Here is a 17,386-nt window from a genome sequence, read left to right as displayed (position 1 = left end):
AGACAAGCTGCCAAATCATCTCTTCTTCATCCATAATTCTTGGCGATTTTGATATAATTTTCGCCCCCAGTGTCAAAAACTTTGGAGTCACACTCGACTCTAACATGAATATGTGTGAACATGTGCAGAATATTTGCAAAGCTGCATACATTCAAATTAGACAAATAAGTTCTATTCGTCACTTTCTCACCTTACAGGCTACTCAAACGTTGGTCTCTGCACTTGTTCTGTCTCGTTTAGATTATTGCAATTGTCTCCTTTCTGGTTGCCCTAAACAGCCTATAGACAAGTTGCAAAGAGTGCAAAATGCTGCCGCTCGTCTCGTCTGTAATGCTAAAAAGTACGATCATGTCCAAACCCTTTTGCAAAAAATACACTGGCTGCCTATTAGTTCTCGTATCCACTACAAAGTTGTATCTACTTGCTTCAATTCAGTTACGGGTACAGGACTGCAATATCTCTCTGAGCTTCTACATCAATACACTCCAAAAAGACAACTCCGCTCTTCCTCAGATTCTCGACTTCTCAGTATTCCAAGAGTTTCCAAGAGTTTGGCGAGAGATCTTTCTCTTACATTGGCCCTGCATTATGGAACAAACTTCCTTTTGACCTTCGCCACTCCAACTCTACCCTTTCTTTCCGTCGTTCCCTCAAGACTTTTCCTTTAAACAGTAGTTTAACCTTTTTCGTTTTCCTAGTCTCCAGTCCGGTGGTTCATTCATTTCCCCTGTTATTTTTTATATTTGTTACTATTGCGCCTAGAGCTCTGTTCAGAGATTAGGCGCATTACTTTTAATGTACTTTATTATTATTATTATTATTATTATTATTGGTTGTCATTTTCTCAATTTTTCGGTTGTCAATCCGTTTAAAAGTGATCTTTGTGTTTTATCGAATGACCAAAATTTTTGGAATAATTGACATTTTCAACCTCTGCACGTTTTCCGTCACTTTCAATAGGTAACGTTGAATATAATTTCAAAATCAACACGCTCAGAAAATAATCTGAAGGTTCGTGATAGAAATATTATACAATAAATCATATGTGAAGGTATAAATTGCAAAGCAACTTTCATAGTTTCTGGCCAATCTCAATTATGGAACACTGAGGTTGTCATTTTTGTGGTCACCGAAATTTCATTGTATTGTCCAGAAAGCGGAAACACATAAGGGAGCGATCGGGACATGCCACTTGAAAATGAGCTGCACTTGAACAAAGGAGAGTTTCCAATCTGCGAACGAGATCATGGCGTTGCCATGCCAAACTGCAACCCGCCAGTGTCGAAACTGCGACTTGCATGTTTCCCAACTGCGTTATTTCACAGACTGCTCCGCATACTAAAACTATTTTGTGTTAGTAGGAATTCTCGGAAGTGTTCATTTCGGATTGAATCTTTGATGTCGTGTAATGTTGAACGTGTGTGGCAACATTTTGTCGGATGATCTGTCGAGACGCCTTGAAGCTGCAGTATGAGTTTGAGTTTCGTAACCTGACCAACACTTGCTTAATTTGAGCTTCAGGTGTGAAAGATTCGTGAGAAATAAATTTTAGTTCCAAATATACTTTCCAGTGTTGGTGGAAACTTCGTAGAGATCAGTTCACTGTCAAGTGGAGTGCTTTGGTTACCCACGAAGATAGTCTGCACAGAAACTATTACCTGAGTCTGAGTTTTCCGACATGTAGACATTCTTGTTTATTCAGAGATTAAAATGTGAACGATACGTGATAAAAACCGTTTTATACTCCTACGGAAAAAAGTGAGGTGACGTGTTAGCATTAAAGGGATGTTAGAAGTAGCATATTTGGATCTATTTCAATTTGTTTGATAATAAATACCTTGTATTCGATTCTAGCTATTTATTTATTTTCCACTTCTGTTTTGCGATTTCTGTTGTTTCATTGTGTTCATTTTGTGTTCATTCATATATCATTGGAATTATTGATTATCCTTCCTGATGTACGTCTTATAGTATATTTGTTCCTTGTAGGACAATTCTGAAACAACTTTTTCACTCTCTTGCTTGTTACAGAATTGTCATTTTATATGGTTTAATTTTTGTCTGACAGTTGATGTAGACTGATGAGTTAAAGATTGAAATGAATGGATAATACATTCAACAGCAGTGTGGATAAGAGAAGTGACTGGTGCTATTCGCTGATATAGTGCAGACAGATCTATTCGTCCCGTAGTGTTGTGGATAATGGATCGACTGGATTAATCCTAATCCTAAACGTAGTGTTTACTTCATTAATAACAAGCTTTTTAACATAGAAATATCCGACAGTATGGTAGCATGATCGTTTTAAGACATTTATGTCGGCTTGCTTCAATTCAGGGCCGTTGTCCGTGTATGTGTGTCTACAGTCATGTATATTTCTAAAAATACTCTAAATCTCACCTCTTATCTGAATTTTCTTTTGCTTCCTCGACCGTAAGAAATATTTGTCATGAAACTTGAGTAAACCAAAATGTTGATACCAGAACAAATATTTTAATATTTTTATGTCCGTTAATGGCGCGCATAAGCCTTAAGCAAGGCATAGAATGTAAAAACCATATACTTAGTCGTGAGATCTTGAAAACACCACACATCTCCACTTACACTACGGAGTGTTGCTATAATTTGAAAACTACAATGGGAAAATGATTACATTATGCAGATATATGCAGAGGTTCAAGGTTAATCTTGAACGCTGCAGAAGTAAGATAGACGGATATCTCATACCATCATTATCAACGTTTTCTGGACCTTCACCGTTTTTTCTTTTGTTTTAGATGTACATAGACTGAAGGGACATTGCAGTAAACAATTTCTTTCGACGTTTTATCAGAGTCTTTTCAGTTTGAATCAAACTCAACGGAGAATTTAGCTTTCCGCATAGAGAGGGGCTATGAAGCGTAGTTATGCGATAGTTAGGAGTAACCCAGGCACTATCAGAATATCACGCTAGGGATTCCAGGTCGTATGAATTCATATTTTTCCGTTTCACTAAAACACGAACCAGTTTTTTATTTTTCATTTTCAAAAACACCCACTTGGATTACTCTTCTTGATAGAGTTTTCGTGACCATTCAATTCTGAAAAATGTTTTAAAAAGCTTTTGGTTAGAGAAAGTATCATTTAAATGGTCTAAAATAGGATTCGCCTTTCTACTTGAGGATGTTTTGGGCAACAGTGAAGAATTGCTACAAGGCTGGCCAGAGAGATATGAGCAGTACAGTTCTCAATTAATTTTACATCAGGATAATTGTTCACCTGCTGTATTATTCTATACATTGTGGTACCCTATACCCACTTGTAAGATATAGGTTTCCAACATCATAACCATTCACTGAATACATTGTAGTACCTAATACCTACCTGTCACATATAGGATACTATAGTTGATAAATAATGTGGAGACCCTCGAACAATCTGTGAGGTCTATAAAGTAACACCACTCATACATTTTGGTACCCAATACGTACCAGTATGGGATATGTACATACCAACATTCATTACCATCCTATACACCATGGTACCCTACACCTACCTATGAGGCTATAGGGTCCTACCATTCATTCCATTGTCGTACCTTATACCTTTAAGGTATAGGGTACCACCATTCATTTTATACATTGTGGTACCCTATACCTATCCTGTGTGGTAGGGTACTACAATAGGTCAAACCCGGAATTCGGATTGACCACATAGAGTACAAACCAACCCATGTGTGCAAACACAGAATTACTGTATTTCCTTCCGCATTTGTGCACATAGGTTTGTTTATACCGCCATCACAAGGTCTTTGGGGAGTACAGAGTCTGGAGAACACATAGCGTCCTCTTTATTCAGGACTGGAACCATTAGTTGTGTTCATTGTGGTAACATATACCTACCTTGCAAAAGTTGTCTCAGGTCATCTCTAGGAATCAAAGTTATGTTTTTGAAAACTATCAGAGAAGTAATTATATAAGAAAATTTCATAATATTTGAACAAATCTGAAATTTTATACAGGAACCAACAAACCAAATTTAATAACTGGGATAGAAGGGGGGATTTCACAGAAGACTATTTTAATTTGTTTTTGGTTTTGACAAAAAAAAAAACCAAGTAAATTTATATTTGCAAGTTTTACGGCAAATTCAATAAGCCTGGATATATGTAAGAAATATTTTAGCAATTGCATCAGTACTTCCTGGTTTTGATTTTTGCCCATTTTCACATTCTCAGATTAATTTGCATATGCTAGGAGTAATGTCATTTGAACAAAGTCCAATCTTCAACCCATGACAAATCAATTATCATACTAAATATTTGAAGGTGATAATTCGTTTCTGTGGTCAGATGCACATATAATACATACGATATATACATAAACGCATGCACATACAAACACTGAGGCATACATACATACATACACACACACAGAGATATATATATATATATATATATATATATATATATATATATATATATATATATATATATATACACACACACACACACACACACATACACATACATACATACCGGTAGATACATACAATCCTAAGAGCTCCCCATGCACATACATACAGCAAATCTGAGCTGATAAGACAGTCTGTCCATCAGAGAACTAGGCCCATTGCAGGAATATTGGCTCAATGTGACATTTATTGTAAAATACAATGGAAAATATTAACAACATATAAATAGAATGTTAAGTATAAACTTGACTGGAATGTAAAACAATATGAAACATGAGAATGCAAAGGATATATTATAAAGGTTACAGACACTGTCAAGTAACATTGTAGGGAAAACTCAAGCCGATTAAAGGGCTGATATCAGTATCACATCACACTTGGAATGTTTGAAATGATGGTAAATTGGTAAACAATGGCACATTAACTCTCTGTCTTGCAATTCCTTGTAAGGATTTCACTGATACAAAACAATGGTTGGAAATTACTAATTTGTATTTAGATGTGTTATCTTCATGACAGGGGTTGTGACTGTTGGAGAGAAAATCTGTTGAGATAAGGGATCGTGGATAATTAAAACATGCGCACAGTAAACGCAAGTAATTGCATTCGGCCTCAACCCCCTGTTAACGAAAGTTCGAAAGTACGAAAAATCCAACCAAGTCTAACTCCAAACAGCATATCAGCATACCTACAATCCGTCAATATGAAATCACACATACGCTACCACCCCTTTAAAATCAATCTTTGTACCCCCTCTAAAATCAATCTATCAATCTTTGTTTAGCGCCAACTCTACAACGATGCAACTAATAGAACGAAATATAATGGATTGAAAAAGTATAAAAAATGATTGTTATGTTATTTTACATGTGCACTGAACCACATGTAAGTCTAAAGAATGCTGATGTAGCACTGGTGCCGCATGTCACTGGCTGGCCTGGCACATGCCAAACAACTTAGCGCAATATATTTTGCGATACATAAAAATGTGTGGCGAGATACTGTGATATAAAAACATGTAGTTTGATTTTTGGGCACAGTAATCGAAATACAGCCAAACCCCCTCCCTCCCTAGTGCAGATGTTGCATTTACAGTGCGTGTGTTTTAATGATCCATGGCCCCTAAGGCCAGAGCAAGTAAATCCTGTGTTTTGCATTCACTCAAAATTCCAAAAAAGGTAGGCGAGTAAGTGGTTGAACACACACAAACTTAACTCAAAAATCAATTTACCATTTTTGACATTTTCTCAAACAACATTCTCATTTGTGTCAACTTTATGCATCTGGAGGATACAATGTTTCATCACACTATGGTCTAATGATAGTCATAGGACTGCAGTGAGAAAGTATTTTGTCGTTATATAAAGTCACGGCTTTAATTTGTGATGGAATATCATTAACAATGGAACATTCTACCAGAAAAGTTTTTTTTTCTGGAAAACTCTGAAACCTCAGCAAGTACAGATGAAAACAAAGAATTTACTTACTCCAGCCAGAGTGGATTTTGTAGGCCTAGCACAACATGAAGTACTTTGCTAACACAACATGCCACAGAACTCATTGCTAGAGAATTTTATTGCAGTGGTATCTTTAAAACCTTTGTACGACCTATCTAACATGATGTACGGTAGTGACCTGGTTTCAGTGGACAGTTGCATATATCTTGACATAAAATACAGAGTCATATCTCATATACAGGCTCTTGGCAAGTTGTTAATGTTGGCTGCACAGAGAAAGGGAATCACGGCTTATGGTGTCTTAACAATGTTGCAATTATACACAATAATATATTATTTACATTGAAAAGTTGAGTACTGCTGTACACATTTCATTACATTGCATTAATTGGCCACTGATCATCTAGATGCACTTTCCCTGTCACAAACACTCACATTATCAGGTTATGTTAAAGTATGTAGATGTAAAAGTAAGTACTGCTAAACAAAGAACACTAAACGTTGGGTTGAAGATCTTGCCACTTTTCAAAGCTAAAATTCAAATTGTCCAAATATCCATTGCAGGTCAAGTGACAGTTATTTACTGAAGTGTTTTCCTCACGACTTCTGCACTCTCCATTCACTGATCAACTTCTGTCCAACACAGCATTTGATGAATATTCTATTGTCAACCCATTGGTAACATCAATTGAAAAACGTTGCAAATTAGAGTACTGGTAGTATCTAAATATGAAAGAAACAAACAAAAGCACATTATTATAGGCTTTGAAATCAAATTCACTACTTTATCAATGAGTTTTGCATTTTCTGATGAAGGCTTTAAGATTTCTATGAGTCATGTATTCATATCTTTTTTCATTTGTTCTCCTATTTATGAGTGTGTATGTATGTAAGTCTGTCTTTCTGCACACACACACACTCATACACAAAGCATGTGACATTTGTAATATCTGTTACATATATATATATATATATATATATATATATATATATATATATATATATATATATGATATATATGCCTATGTGTGTGTGTGTGTGTGTGTGTGTGTGTGAATTAAATTGTACATACATACATACATACATACATACATACATATATGGATATGTAATGCACAGGTCTGTACACAACTTATCATACGGTAATTTCTTTAATGCCTTCTCCTTGAAAGCATACAAACACATACAACAGAAATAAATTACAGTTTGCCAATTTGATATCTCTGATGTTTTAAAATTTCTTGATATTACAGACAGTTTACTGAAGATTGGTACTATTATCAGTGACTTCAAACTGGGCACAAACTGGGAGCCTCTATAAAAACAGTATATTCCTTCACAGCAATGCATTACTTTCTACACAGCCTTTCGAATCATAAGTACTTGAAGGAAATTAAAATTCGCTTAACATATTTCAAGGACTTTCAAGAACTTTTCAGCAATTTCAAAGGAGTTTTTCAAGGTCTAAAGACCATTTTCCAGGAGTAAATTTAAAAACATTTTATAAATTATTTATATGTCATTTTGATAATATTATGACAGATTATTTCATGATTTTTGAAAATCAAGGGTGGCCTGTTCAATTTATCAGGACTTTCTACGCCCAAATTTCATTCATTGTCAGCGACTTCTCAAGGACTTTCCCAATGGCTGTAAAATTCAATGACTTTCAAGGATATTCAAGAATCATAAGGACCCTGATTTAAATGACAGTGGGTAAGCTTTTACTTAACAGCTGTATGAGAGCAGATGTTGAATGTACACATGATTTGATGTTTTAAAATCTGATCCCTCAATATCTATGCACCAAAATGTGAGTTAAACAGTGTTATGGTGTCCATCAGTCTCAGCAAAGCTTGATGTCACTGATAATTCTTGTAATTTCATGCAAATTGCCACCAATTTCAGGTAACTTTGAATAGCTCTGGCTATCTGTATGGAGATCTGCTGTCATTAGTATTGCATTGAATTGAAAAGTGAAAATACAGTGAAAGAGCTTGAGAATTTACTTACCTGTAACCTTTATAATGAAGATCAAAATACTGCTTTTAACTTGATACATGTATGTACAAAGTCAGTCAAAAGATAACTAGGAAACTCCTATACTTCAGTAGCCCTTGAAACAAAAAATAAGAACAATAAATTACAAATGTGTGGGATGAAATATCACAGAACAACATAATAAGCTGTGGGTCTCTGCATGACTGTCTTTGTGTCTGAGGTAACAATTGATGTTTTACTGATTTTGATCTCTTCGCTGGCATTTTTGTATGTTGTGTATTCTGTTTGGAAGTGTGCACATGCGATAAATATGAGCAATTGTTATCAGTGATGTCATCATTATCTCTCTTAGTCTTGAGTACCGTAGACACACTTGTCTGGGTCATATCAGGTGCTTTACTTACATACCCCTGTACATGCAAACTATTCACCCTAATTCCCTGTAAAGAGATTCACACTTACAATTGATACCAATGGTTTTGGGCCAAACCAAGGTTATGAAAGGGTTAAGCAGCTTAAACATTAAAAAGAACAGAAAAAGTTGAGGCCTGAGCTAGCACCTCTAATTAAAATTATGCCGTTGAGGGCGCACTATGGGAATAAAATTCAGAGACAGATGGTGAGGGCATGTCATGTTCTGATGTCATTCCCCGGACAATAATAGTCCTATGTGATAGCACAAAATGGCAGGTCTTCAAATATGGGGCAAAAAAACATCAAGGTTTTTAGAAAGGGACAAATGAGTGGAAATTTAAGGTTTTCATCTCACTGTCAACAATACTATCAACACAATCACGTCACCAAATCGTTTTGATACTAGTGTGTGACACCCACTACACCGATGAAGAGGGTGTGAAAACTTACAACTTCAAAACTGTCAAGATTTCATGATGTACAACAGGGCAAGGTCATTTAGATATTTCGGATACAAAATGTACACAATATATTCCTTTTCCCATAAATTCATTATCAAAGTGGCCAGCACTGGAATTTTCTGGCAGACTTCAACAGTCATGTGAAGTGGTAAATTTACACCTGAAAATGTAACTTATACTTTAAAATCTCCTTCTGCCACCGGTTTAGGTTTAAGACTTGACCAAGAACTCAGCTGGTCCAACCATGTTGCCTTCTTCCATCGAGCATGTGGCTATTGTCTGACGAATTGGCCCGTGTCAGACGATGTATTCCAGAAAAGGTTCACAAGAATGTTATCTCAGCCACAGTTTCTCCCTTTAGACTACTGTGACACTGTCTCTTCCAACTGTAATATTACTCTCAAATTAAGCAATCTACATCGCATAATTAATTTTGCTGTTGGCATTCAGTGTGGACTCAAAAAGTCAGACCATGTTACATCTTACAGAAATTCACTCAACTGGCCAATTATCCAGGAAAGGCACGACCAACACTGGAAAAATCTAGTTCACAAATGTATCAACAATAAACTTGTCTGACCTTCTCACAAAAAATTCAACAATTCACCAGTATAACACCAGAAGTAAATATCATGTTTCTAAAGCCCACAGTCGCTCATTCAAATATCGTTCATCCACCATTGCCAATACTATAATTTAAACTACTTTACTGTGCCTGCTTATTCTTTTCTGAGCCATTCTTGACCGATCCGCATGTCAACTTCCTGCTTGTTTTAATTGAATATACGGTGCTCACCAACTTTTTATGCTTATCCTTTTGATGTGTAGTTTTAAAACTCTGTATTGAGTTATTTATTTATTTTTATTCTGTATATTTGCATGTATTTTATTCAATGCATTAAAATCCATTTATGGATGCACTGACTTGGAGTAATAAAATTACAAATTACAAATTACAAAAACCAATGGTCTGGTTGCTCAAACATAACGTACATCCTGGAGTAGAATTTCAAAGTCACTTTGAAATTGTTGGCTGTCATATTAAATGTGCCAAAATTCTTAAGTAGTGTGAACAGCATCACCATGAAAAAATACTGCCTTTTGAATCACTTGACTCTCTCAGAATGCTTGAAAAAAGCAGATGACAACACTTTTCATATTCCTAGCTATTTCAGATGTAGAACTTTACTGTTGTAGTTGTGTCTGTCTTCGTTATCATCACTGATTGTGATTTTAGGTTTGTTACTAAATATAGCATATCATGAATGACAATGGTTGCTGTCAATTATAGCATTACAGCAAATTTATCTCTTTGCACCTTTGTGTATCAATACAGTTTTTACTCAGGTTTGTAACAATATCATTTTGAGGTTTCAGTGATAATATCAGTAGTAATAGAGAGCCGCTTTCCCCTTTCCTGTTAATGAATTTCTTGAAGTTTTGTCAAAAATTTAAAATAATATTTGATTTTGCATAATAATTTCGGAGTGCTTATGTCATAAATAATAAGCCATCTCTGCTTTTCCTTACATGTAATCAGAAGATATCCCCCAGTCCCCCTGGAAAAACATTGTGTAATTCTGTTCAAAATTGGACATACTATTCTATGATCTTCCTATAGGTTTTATCAGAAGTAAGTTTACCAGTTAAGCTAAATGATAAAGTCTAGGTGATAGCATTATCATTCATTCTGAGATGGCTTACCTGATTAAATGGGTCACTGACACATGGTGTCTGAGACTGGACGTATCTTCACATGATACCTTACACTGTGGGCACCGAAAACCCCCATGATCCTCTGCATAATGATGCATTGTGGTCATTTCATCAATACACTGGTACTTGCAGTCAGGGCACTTGTACGGTGGTGTCAAGTCTGACAGAATGGTCTGAAAAAATGGAGTTAACAAGGGAGGCATTATTGTTAGGGTTTAGAAAGTCCTGGGCTATGAAGACAACTAATGTTATGAAAACACAGCATCAGAACAAGACCTATGATAAAGGCAAATCAAGTTCCAATCATATTAAAATAAGATGTATGAATGTCAACATGTCCACCTTTGCCATTCTTCACAGCCATTGGTTGTCTCTCTACTGGTATACTGAGAGAAAGAGGTTATGCCATGTGCACATCTTATTTGGTCAGATTGGTTTTGTCTATACTGACATGTTTTCACTGGGTAATGTGAGAAAACTTTGCTTCAAAGACACTGTATTTGCATGAGTTCAATTGTCTCTTTGTCTTGCTCTGCTGTAAAAGGTACACACGGGAACAGCGGCCTTTGTGACTGCTGCCTGAAAACTTGGATTCCTGCCAGAATGAAATTTTGGCTGCATTTAACAGTATTTTATTATATTCTGTCAGTGTCTTATGTACAAAGATGTGAACTGTGAGGACTCGGTTTTCACATGACGCTACAATATTTTCAAAATACAAACCATATAACTGAAAATCTCATATAGACTTCATCTCTGACTTTAGATTGGTAAAGGAATTCAGTTTGTAATGCTGAGTACGGTACTAGGCTTTATCTTTTTACTGCAAAGATACAATACTCTATTCATCCTTCCATGATAAAACTAAAACTCACAAAAATGACCGTGTTTTGTTTTATAAACTCTGCCTGTAACCTACTTTATGGACGTTTTTGATGTCTGGGTATTGTTGATACAGGAAGGGAAACAAAGTTTCACATCCCTTGCATCTAGGCTGGTCAACGATGACGGAGACTAAAGGGTCATCAACTTTCTCTGTACATGAAGTATCCGCTTTCAGCTCAGGAGACTGCCATGGGTTGCTACCTATGAAGAGAAATTAAATCACTATGCATTAATCTGTACTTCAACACAGAAACTGCAAGACTTATCACAAATATACTTAATGTGGTTTTATCCCACTTTGCATTTGAAAAATTGAGAACCATCACAATGATGTTTAAAAATTGCCATATTTGATAAAGAATGCATAATCTCTCAAAAAGAACATTTAAATCCCAACTGTGGCCATATTTGTTTACATAGAGCAGTAAAAATGTTAATATTAAGGTAGAATGCGCCTATTGGATAGATATTTGGACTAAAACTTTTACAATCCTTTTCTGATCTACCTCTCGAGGGGGCTCATTTTAAAGCTCTACGTGTAAGAAAACTTTTAATCAGCTTAGTTTTTCGAAATTTGAAATTCTTTTTTTTCTTCATAGAGTTAACACAGGTATGGTGGCAACTTTGAATTTTAAATATCGGTTAATCTTGGGTTATTTGTTTCTCTCATACCAAAATTTGCACGGTGACCCCCAATTTTCATTCTTGATTTTGAAAGAGAATGGTTGAAAGATTCCTCAAGGAAAGTTTGAGCAAATGTTTAAGTATTTCACTTTTGAGGCGCATGCTACCTTAATGTGATGACAAGTAATGTAAAAACTGAAAAAAGAACTTGTCATGATTGCATACCAAGGAACTCAACACACTGGAAGTGTAAATGAAAAGTTCAATTTCTGAGTTCAATTGCTGATCTATTCTGCATATTCCTGTTATCTGTCAGGTTGTGTTCAGTGAATTTCTCGCAACACATAAACAATTTGTGTGTTGCACTACAGACAATGCCTTAGCTTACCATAGCTATGTACCGGTATGTAAGTATAGAGTTTACCAACAGAAATAGTGTTAACACAAGGCATAATTTATGTATATACCTTGGCATGTTGTACCATTTTCCATTCCATTAGCTTTGACATTACCATCTATGTCTTTTAAAATGCCATTGGATGTCACTTCTTCATTGCTGCTCTGTAGATGACTTTTCTGAATCAAAGACTCATTCTGCTTTGTAGACATTGACACTGTATCTTCCTCCAATGGTAAGTCAGCAGCTGTGATGTTCAATTTCTGTTTAACACCGTCATTACTTTCTGTCTCAAGTTTCAGCTGTTTATTTGTGGTACAATCTGTGGTTTCACTATCTGCTTTTCTCTTCTTTGTTGATAAATCTTCAACAAGATTTTCAATCCTTACTAATTGATCTTCAAATGAAACATTGCCTGAGGATTTCCCATGTGGTGTTGGAATCTTCCCTGCTCCATCATGTTTCCCAGGGCTACTTGGAATGGTAGAATTAGCATGTTCTGGGGTCAGAGGTCGCTGGGGACTTGATGATGGGAATGTAGTGGTATTGTTGGAGGACTTTGACATGTTGATTGGATCTTCTACTCTTGCTTGTTGATTGTCAGCAACAGCTCCACAAGAATTACCAGATGCTGGCCTATGTTGTGAAGGTTGAACACTATGTGATTGGGTGTTTATAGCTAATTGACCCCCAGGTTTATATGATGTAAAAGCTGTTGGAATTGTCTGCCCGGTTGTAGTGACTTTGATGGTATTTGGCACAAATAGCAACTGTGGTGATGATGTTTGATTCATTTGGTTTTGTACAGAACTGGCAGCAAGGATGATGGTTTGGTTCCACTGGTCATCTGACTAGCAGCGACAGCCACACTACCATGGTGGCTTTTGGAAGGAACGCTGGCTGGTCTTGGAAGAGACTGTACAAATCCAGGTAACCTTACCAATGGTATTCCATGTTGAAGCATTCCAGGCACTGGATCTTGACACTTCACCATCATCATTCCTGGAGGCAAATGGAATGGAGATGCAACACCGGCAACTTTTTGGCTTGACAGTTCAGTCAGCCCTGTCTTTTCACTGTATTTCAGTATTGTAGACACCTTCTGAGGATGTTGAGGAATGGGCTGTGATGTGTCAATGCACCTCTGTACTTTTTGCTGAACTGGCAGCCTCATTTTATGAACGATGTCTGTCTGTTTTGGCTTAGCAATTATTTCCATGGTACCGTTGATTACAACAGTCAGTGATGTACAAGCATAGCAAGACTCTCCTTTCCCAGAATTTCTCCCATTTTTGATCATCTCCTTTAAACCTTTTTCCAGCATCACATACAAATGATGTAATTGTTCTATTGCATCCTGGATTGTTCTATCTTCTGCTGTTTTCTTGTCCTTGATCTTGACAGTCAGATTGTCCTTCAGGAGAGGGTTTAAAGCAGATGCCACATTCTTCAAGACCCCAATAATCCGTGTTGTTTCAGGGTTAGTTTCAGTCTTCCCACATGTTAAGTCTGTGATTGGTTGCAGGGCTGCAGCTACACCGTGCAGGGCTCCGACAATATCAAGATTTGCATCCAAGCCTGGCTTAATGATTGCATTTTCAATACTTTTATTTTCTATTGAGGTTGGTGGTTCAGCTGTTAGTCTTTTAGCTGTACTTGCCTTACTACTGTCTGAATCCGTCTGAGTTTGTATCTGTTTCAGTGTAGTGTTGATTGAGTCACTTTGCCTTGCATATGGTTTGGTCTTGCCAAGTGTTTCCGAAGGTACCAAGGTGGATTGTACTTTTGGAGTATTGCTGCTTGTGCTAAACCGATGCGGGCCATCTTTCTGACTCCTTGGCAAAATATTATGCCAGCATTGATAATGAACCTCCAGTTCTATCTTGGAGTTGATAGATTTGTCACAAAGGTCACAGTTTTGAGGATACTTTCCACAGGTACCTAAAGCAACAAAATAAAAATAACTAAATGAAGACTACAATAATATAGAAATAACATGAACTCTATTATTCATTAACCATTTCCTGTAGCCTTCAAAATGCACCATGCTTTACATAATCTTCTACAATATTCTTTAATCATGATTCTCAAGTTTAGATCAGATAGACACATTCTTTAATATGTAAGTGATTAAAATGACACTTTGAACCCAATGTTTTGTTTCAAAATCATACAAAATGTTTGCATCGGTAACCTCTTTAGGGACAATTATTATAGTTATTAAACAATTACTTGACAGTGCAAATAAAAGCATAAGATTTTTTTCAGTGCAATTAACTTTTTCGTGTCAAGTTGTCACATTTGTAAAATTACATAACATTGTACAATGCAGACAGAGATGGATTGGTCATCATGGGCACTTACATTTATGAAACAGGAATTCCCTCACGGTTTGGCAAGATCTCAGACAGGTTTTACATAACAAAAGATCAGCTGGCTCTAAAAGAGTAAAAACACAACAAAAATGTCAGATAAGTCAGAGATATATTTACTACTCCATGGGAGAGACAAACACAATTTTCAACTCAACATAAAATGCACTGCTGCACTTGCATAAGAAGAAAAACATTTTCAGCAAACTTGGATCCTATTCTGATTTCAAAACCACAGCGAACTTTGCCCAAAAGACCAAAAAACTGCATTTCTTCATTTCATTTGTGTTTTTTGCAGATTTTTCCCCTATGGACATATCTATCTACCATTATTTCATGCTATTGTGCAACAAGACCAACATAGATTACATATTTTAAACTTGGAGTTTGCAAAGAACTTTTTAGGGGTGACCTCTGTAATATATAGATGTTAAACATCATGCCCTATAATCTGATAAAAATCGCGAGAACTACTGAATAGAAAGTTAGTATTTTGTGATATATTTCTCAGAGTGAATTTTAACTCCTTCGCGTGATTAGAATAACAAACATTGGTTCCACCTTTATTTTGTGCTGGTAAAAGTCATGCGCGTCCATTTGGATTTCAATCTTTATTATACTCAACTCACACTAGCAGAGAGTGTGGTATGGTACATTAAAAAATTGGACAAAGCACAAATTTTTTAACTGAACACTTTCAAGAGGACAACAAAGTATCCAAGTTGTACAGTAGTACGCAACCTGTTTCACAGTGGGAAGGTAGCCCTGCGTACGATGCTGTGTGTTCCGCTACAGCTAAGCGGGGCGATTAGCTGTAGCGGAACACACAGCATCGTACGCAGGGCTAAGTGGGAAGGCTACTTAACTTTAACCTTGCGTTTAACTTCATCGTTCGTTAACGTAATGCAAAAAAAAATATGTTTGAGCTGAAAACTCAGTATGAAACACGTCACCACCTATGGGAAACTAATGCATTCGATAGTCTTTCCCACTACAGCCCGGTACGTGGCACTCTCAGGGAAAATGGGTATCTCTGCGTGTTCCTAATATCACGGAAAAGGGGAAATTTTTGTTCATCATCTAGGTCCATGAAAAAAACAAAAAGGCTGGGGTACTTTTTTGCCAAAGCTGCTGCGTGAAAGCACCCTCTGAAATCTGGTAAATAACGTTCTTAGATGTACAGCAATGTAAATGCCCAATTGAAAATGAATTTTTTTACAAAAGCGTCATCATGGTACATTCTTGTCATCATGTCGCCCCAGACTGACTTACTGGTAAATGGAGGTACGATGGTGCAGACAACAACACTAGACTACATTGATGCGTCAAGAGAATCTCAATGTTCTAGTCTACTAGGGCTGTTTTCTGGTTTATTTTTCTCGTGTATTTCTGAAGATCAAGGGTGGATTTTTGTTGAAAAATTCCAGGTATGGGATGTTCAGAAATTTTGACGATCAAGCATGCAGCATTGAACTGTAGAATTTATACACTTCGTCGATGTGGTTGTGATGGCTCAGGATTGCAAATGCTTCAGAATTTGTGTGCAGCTGATTTGATCGGTAAATTTGGGACATAATTTTGAAGGCAATAATAAACTAGCTCCATGAGTTAGTGTAGTGTTTTATAAACAGTTCTTCAAGGACCTCATGCCGTCATCCCAGGAGACGGGATGATGTGAGTCTGGCCACCCCTTTCACACTTTGGTTTCAACCAACGTCTTTGGTAACTGCGCGAATTTCAACATCTCCATGTTTTGCTGCGTGAAGACTGAAATAATTGAGAGGAAACGTATCCAATCAATGATATTAAAGGCTGTTTCACGCGAGGTGCTAGGTGCACGATGGTGTACAAGTAACAATTCTGCCCGCAAAAAATCGACTCATCAGTGAAAGCGAATGAACCAGCAGGCAACTTGCGACCCGGGCTGCAAGCTTGCGACACACGTGAATTTCGTCGGCAAGCGCGAGCGTGGCCAGGCCAGCTCCTGATCGCGAACGCTCATTCTTTGACAGCCCATCTTCTATAAAAGTATAAAAACTTACTCTTTTGGAGCTGTCCGGTTTCCATACCGATGGCGAGAAGGCATCGAGCATCGAATAAACACAGTAGAACAAGACGCTGCCCCAAAATTTACCTAATATTTCTAACGAAAAAAGAGAATCTCATGCGTGCATTGGGAATGGAAATTCGTGAGAGCTGAAACTGCATACTAATCAGATGGGCTGATGCAGTACTGTTATCTGATTGGCCAATCTTGTTCATGACGTATTTATCATGCGTTTATCACATGATAAAATTCCCAAGTCACTTGACCGGTACAACTTTGACCTCCAGTCACCTGAATTATTTATAACATTTGTAAACTTTGTAGGTCAGTTACGAGAAAAGCGCATGTAGTGAAAACAAACCTCTGAAAATACGAAAACAGGCAAAGTCCAAAAGCAAAGGATATTATTTCTTTTCTGTGGCGATTTGGACCATGGTTCCAGGGGTTTTATGGCAAAATGCTTCAAACATATGGCGGCGACCTGTTAAATGATAACTAAGGTGTATACATAGTGTACTCAGCGTTATCTCGTCCGTGATATATTAGGTTGGACTTTGTTC

General features: G+C 36.8%; 1 protein-coding gene across 4 annotated transcripts; it reads right to left on the bottom strand.

Annotated features, from left to right (window-relative positions):
- Positions 1-4,621: 4,621 nt before the first annotated feature.
- LOC139148442 (uncharacterized) lies at positions 4,622-17,001 on the bottom strand. 4 transcript variants are annotated; one of them, XM_070719902.1, is made up of 7 exons: positions 16,822-17,001; positions 14,772-14,846; positions 12,478-14,348; positions 11,421-11,587; positions 10,490-10,674; positions 7,919-8,025; positions 4,622-6,622 (listed from the first exon to the last, which is right to left on the bottom strand). In XM_070719902.1, exons 3-6 carry the CDS (start codon positions 13,199-13,201, stop codon positions 8,010-8,012), a joined length of 1,092 nt encoding a protein of 363 aa, XP_070576003.1. In that variant the 5' UTR covers positions 13,202-14,348; positions 14,772-14,846; positions 16,822-17,001; the 3' UTR covers positions 4,622-6,622; positions 7,919-8,009. The 4 variants fall into 4 exon arrangements, with proteins under 4 accessions (XP_070576003.1, XP_070575999.1, XP_070576002.1 ...); XM_070719898.1 differs by having other exon boundaries at positions 4,622-6,632; positions 7,923-8,025; positions 16,822-16,976; XM_070719901.1 differs by having other exon boundaries at positions 4,622-6,632; positions 7,923-8,025; positions 16,822-16,972.
- Positions 17,002-17,386: the final 385 nt, after the last annotated feature.

This window comes from Ptychodera flava, chromosome 13 (assembly GCF_041260155.1).
Source record: "Ptychodera flava strain L36383 chromosome 13, AS_Pfla_20210202, whole genome shotgun sequence".
Taxonomy (NCBI): domain Eukaryota; kingdom Metazoa; phylum Hemichordata; class Enteropneusta; family Ptychoderidae; genus Ptychodera; species Ptychodera flava.
This window is presented reverse-complemented; position numbering and strand designations above follow the sequence as displayed.

Excerpts from the sequence above, each read along its gene's own strand:
- LOC139148442 (XM_070719898.1), bottom strand. The coding sequence starts at position 16,846 with ATGGAAACCGGACAGCTCCAAAAGA. Across the intron at positions 14,847-16,821 it reads AACCGGACAGCTCCAAAAGA|AGCCAGCTGATCTTTTGTTA; the intron begins GTAAGTTTTTAT and ends TTACTCTTTTAG. Across the intron at positions 14,349-14,771 it reads GGAATTCCTGTTTCATAAAT|GTACCTGTGGAAAGTATCCT; the intron begins GTAAGTGCCCAT and ends TTGTTGCTTTAG.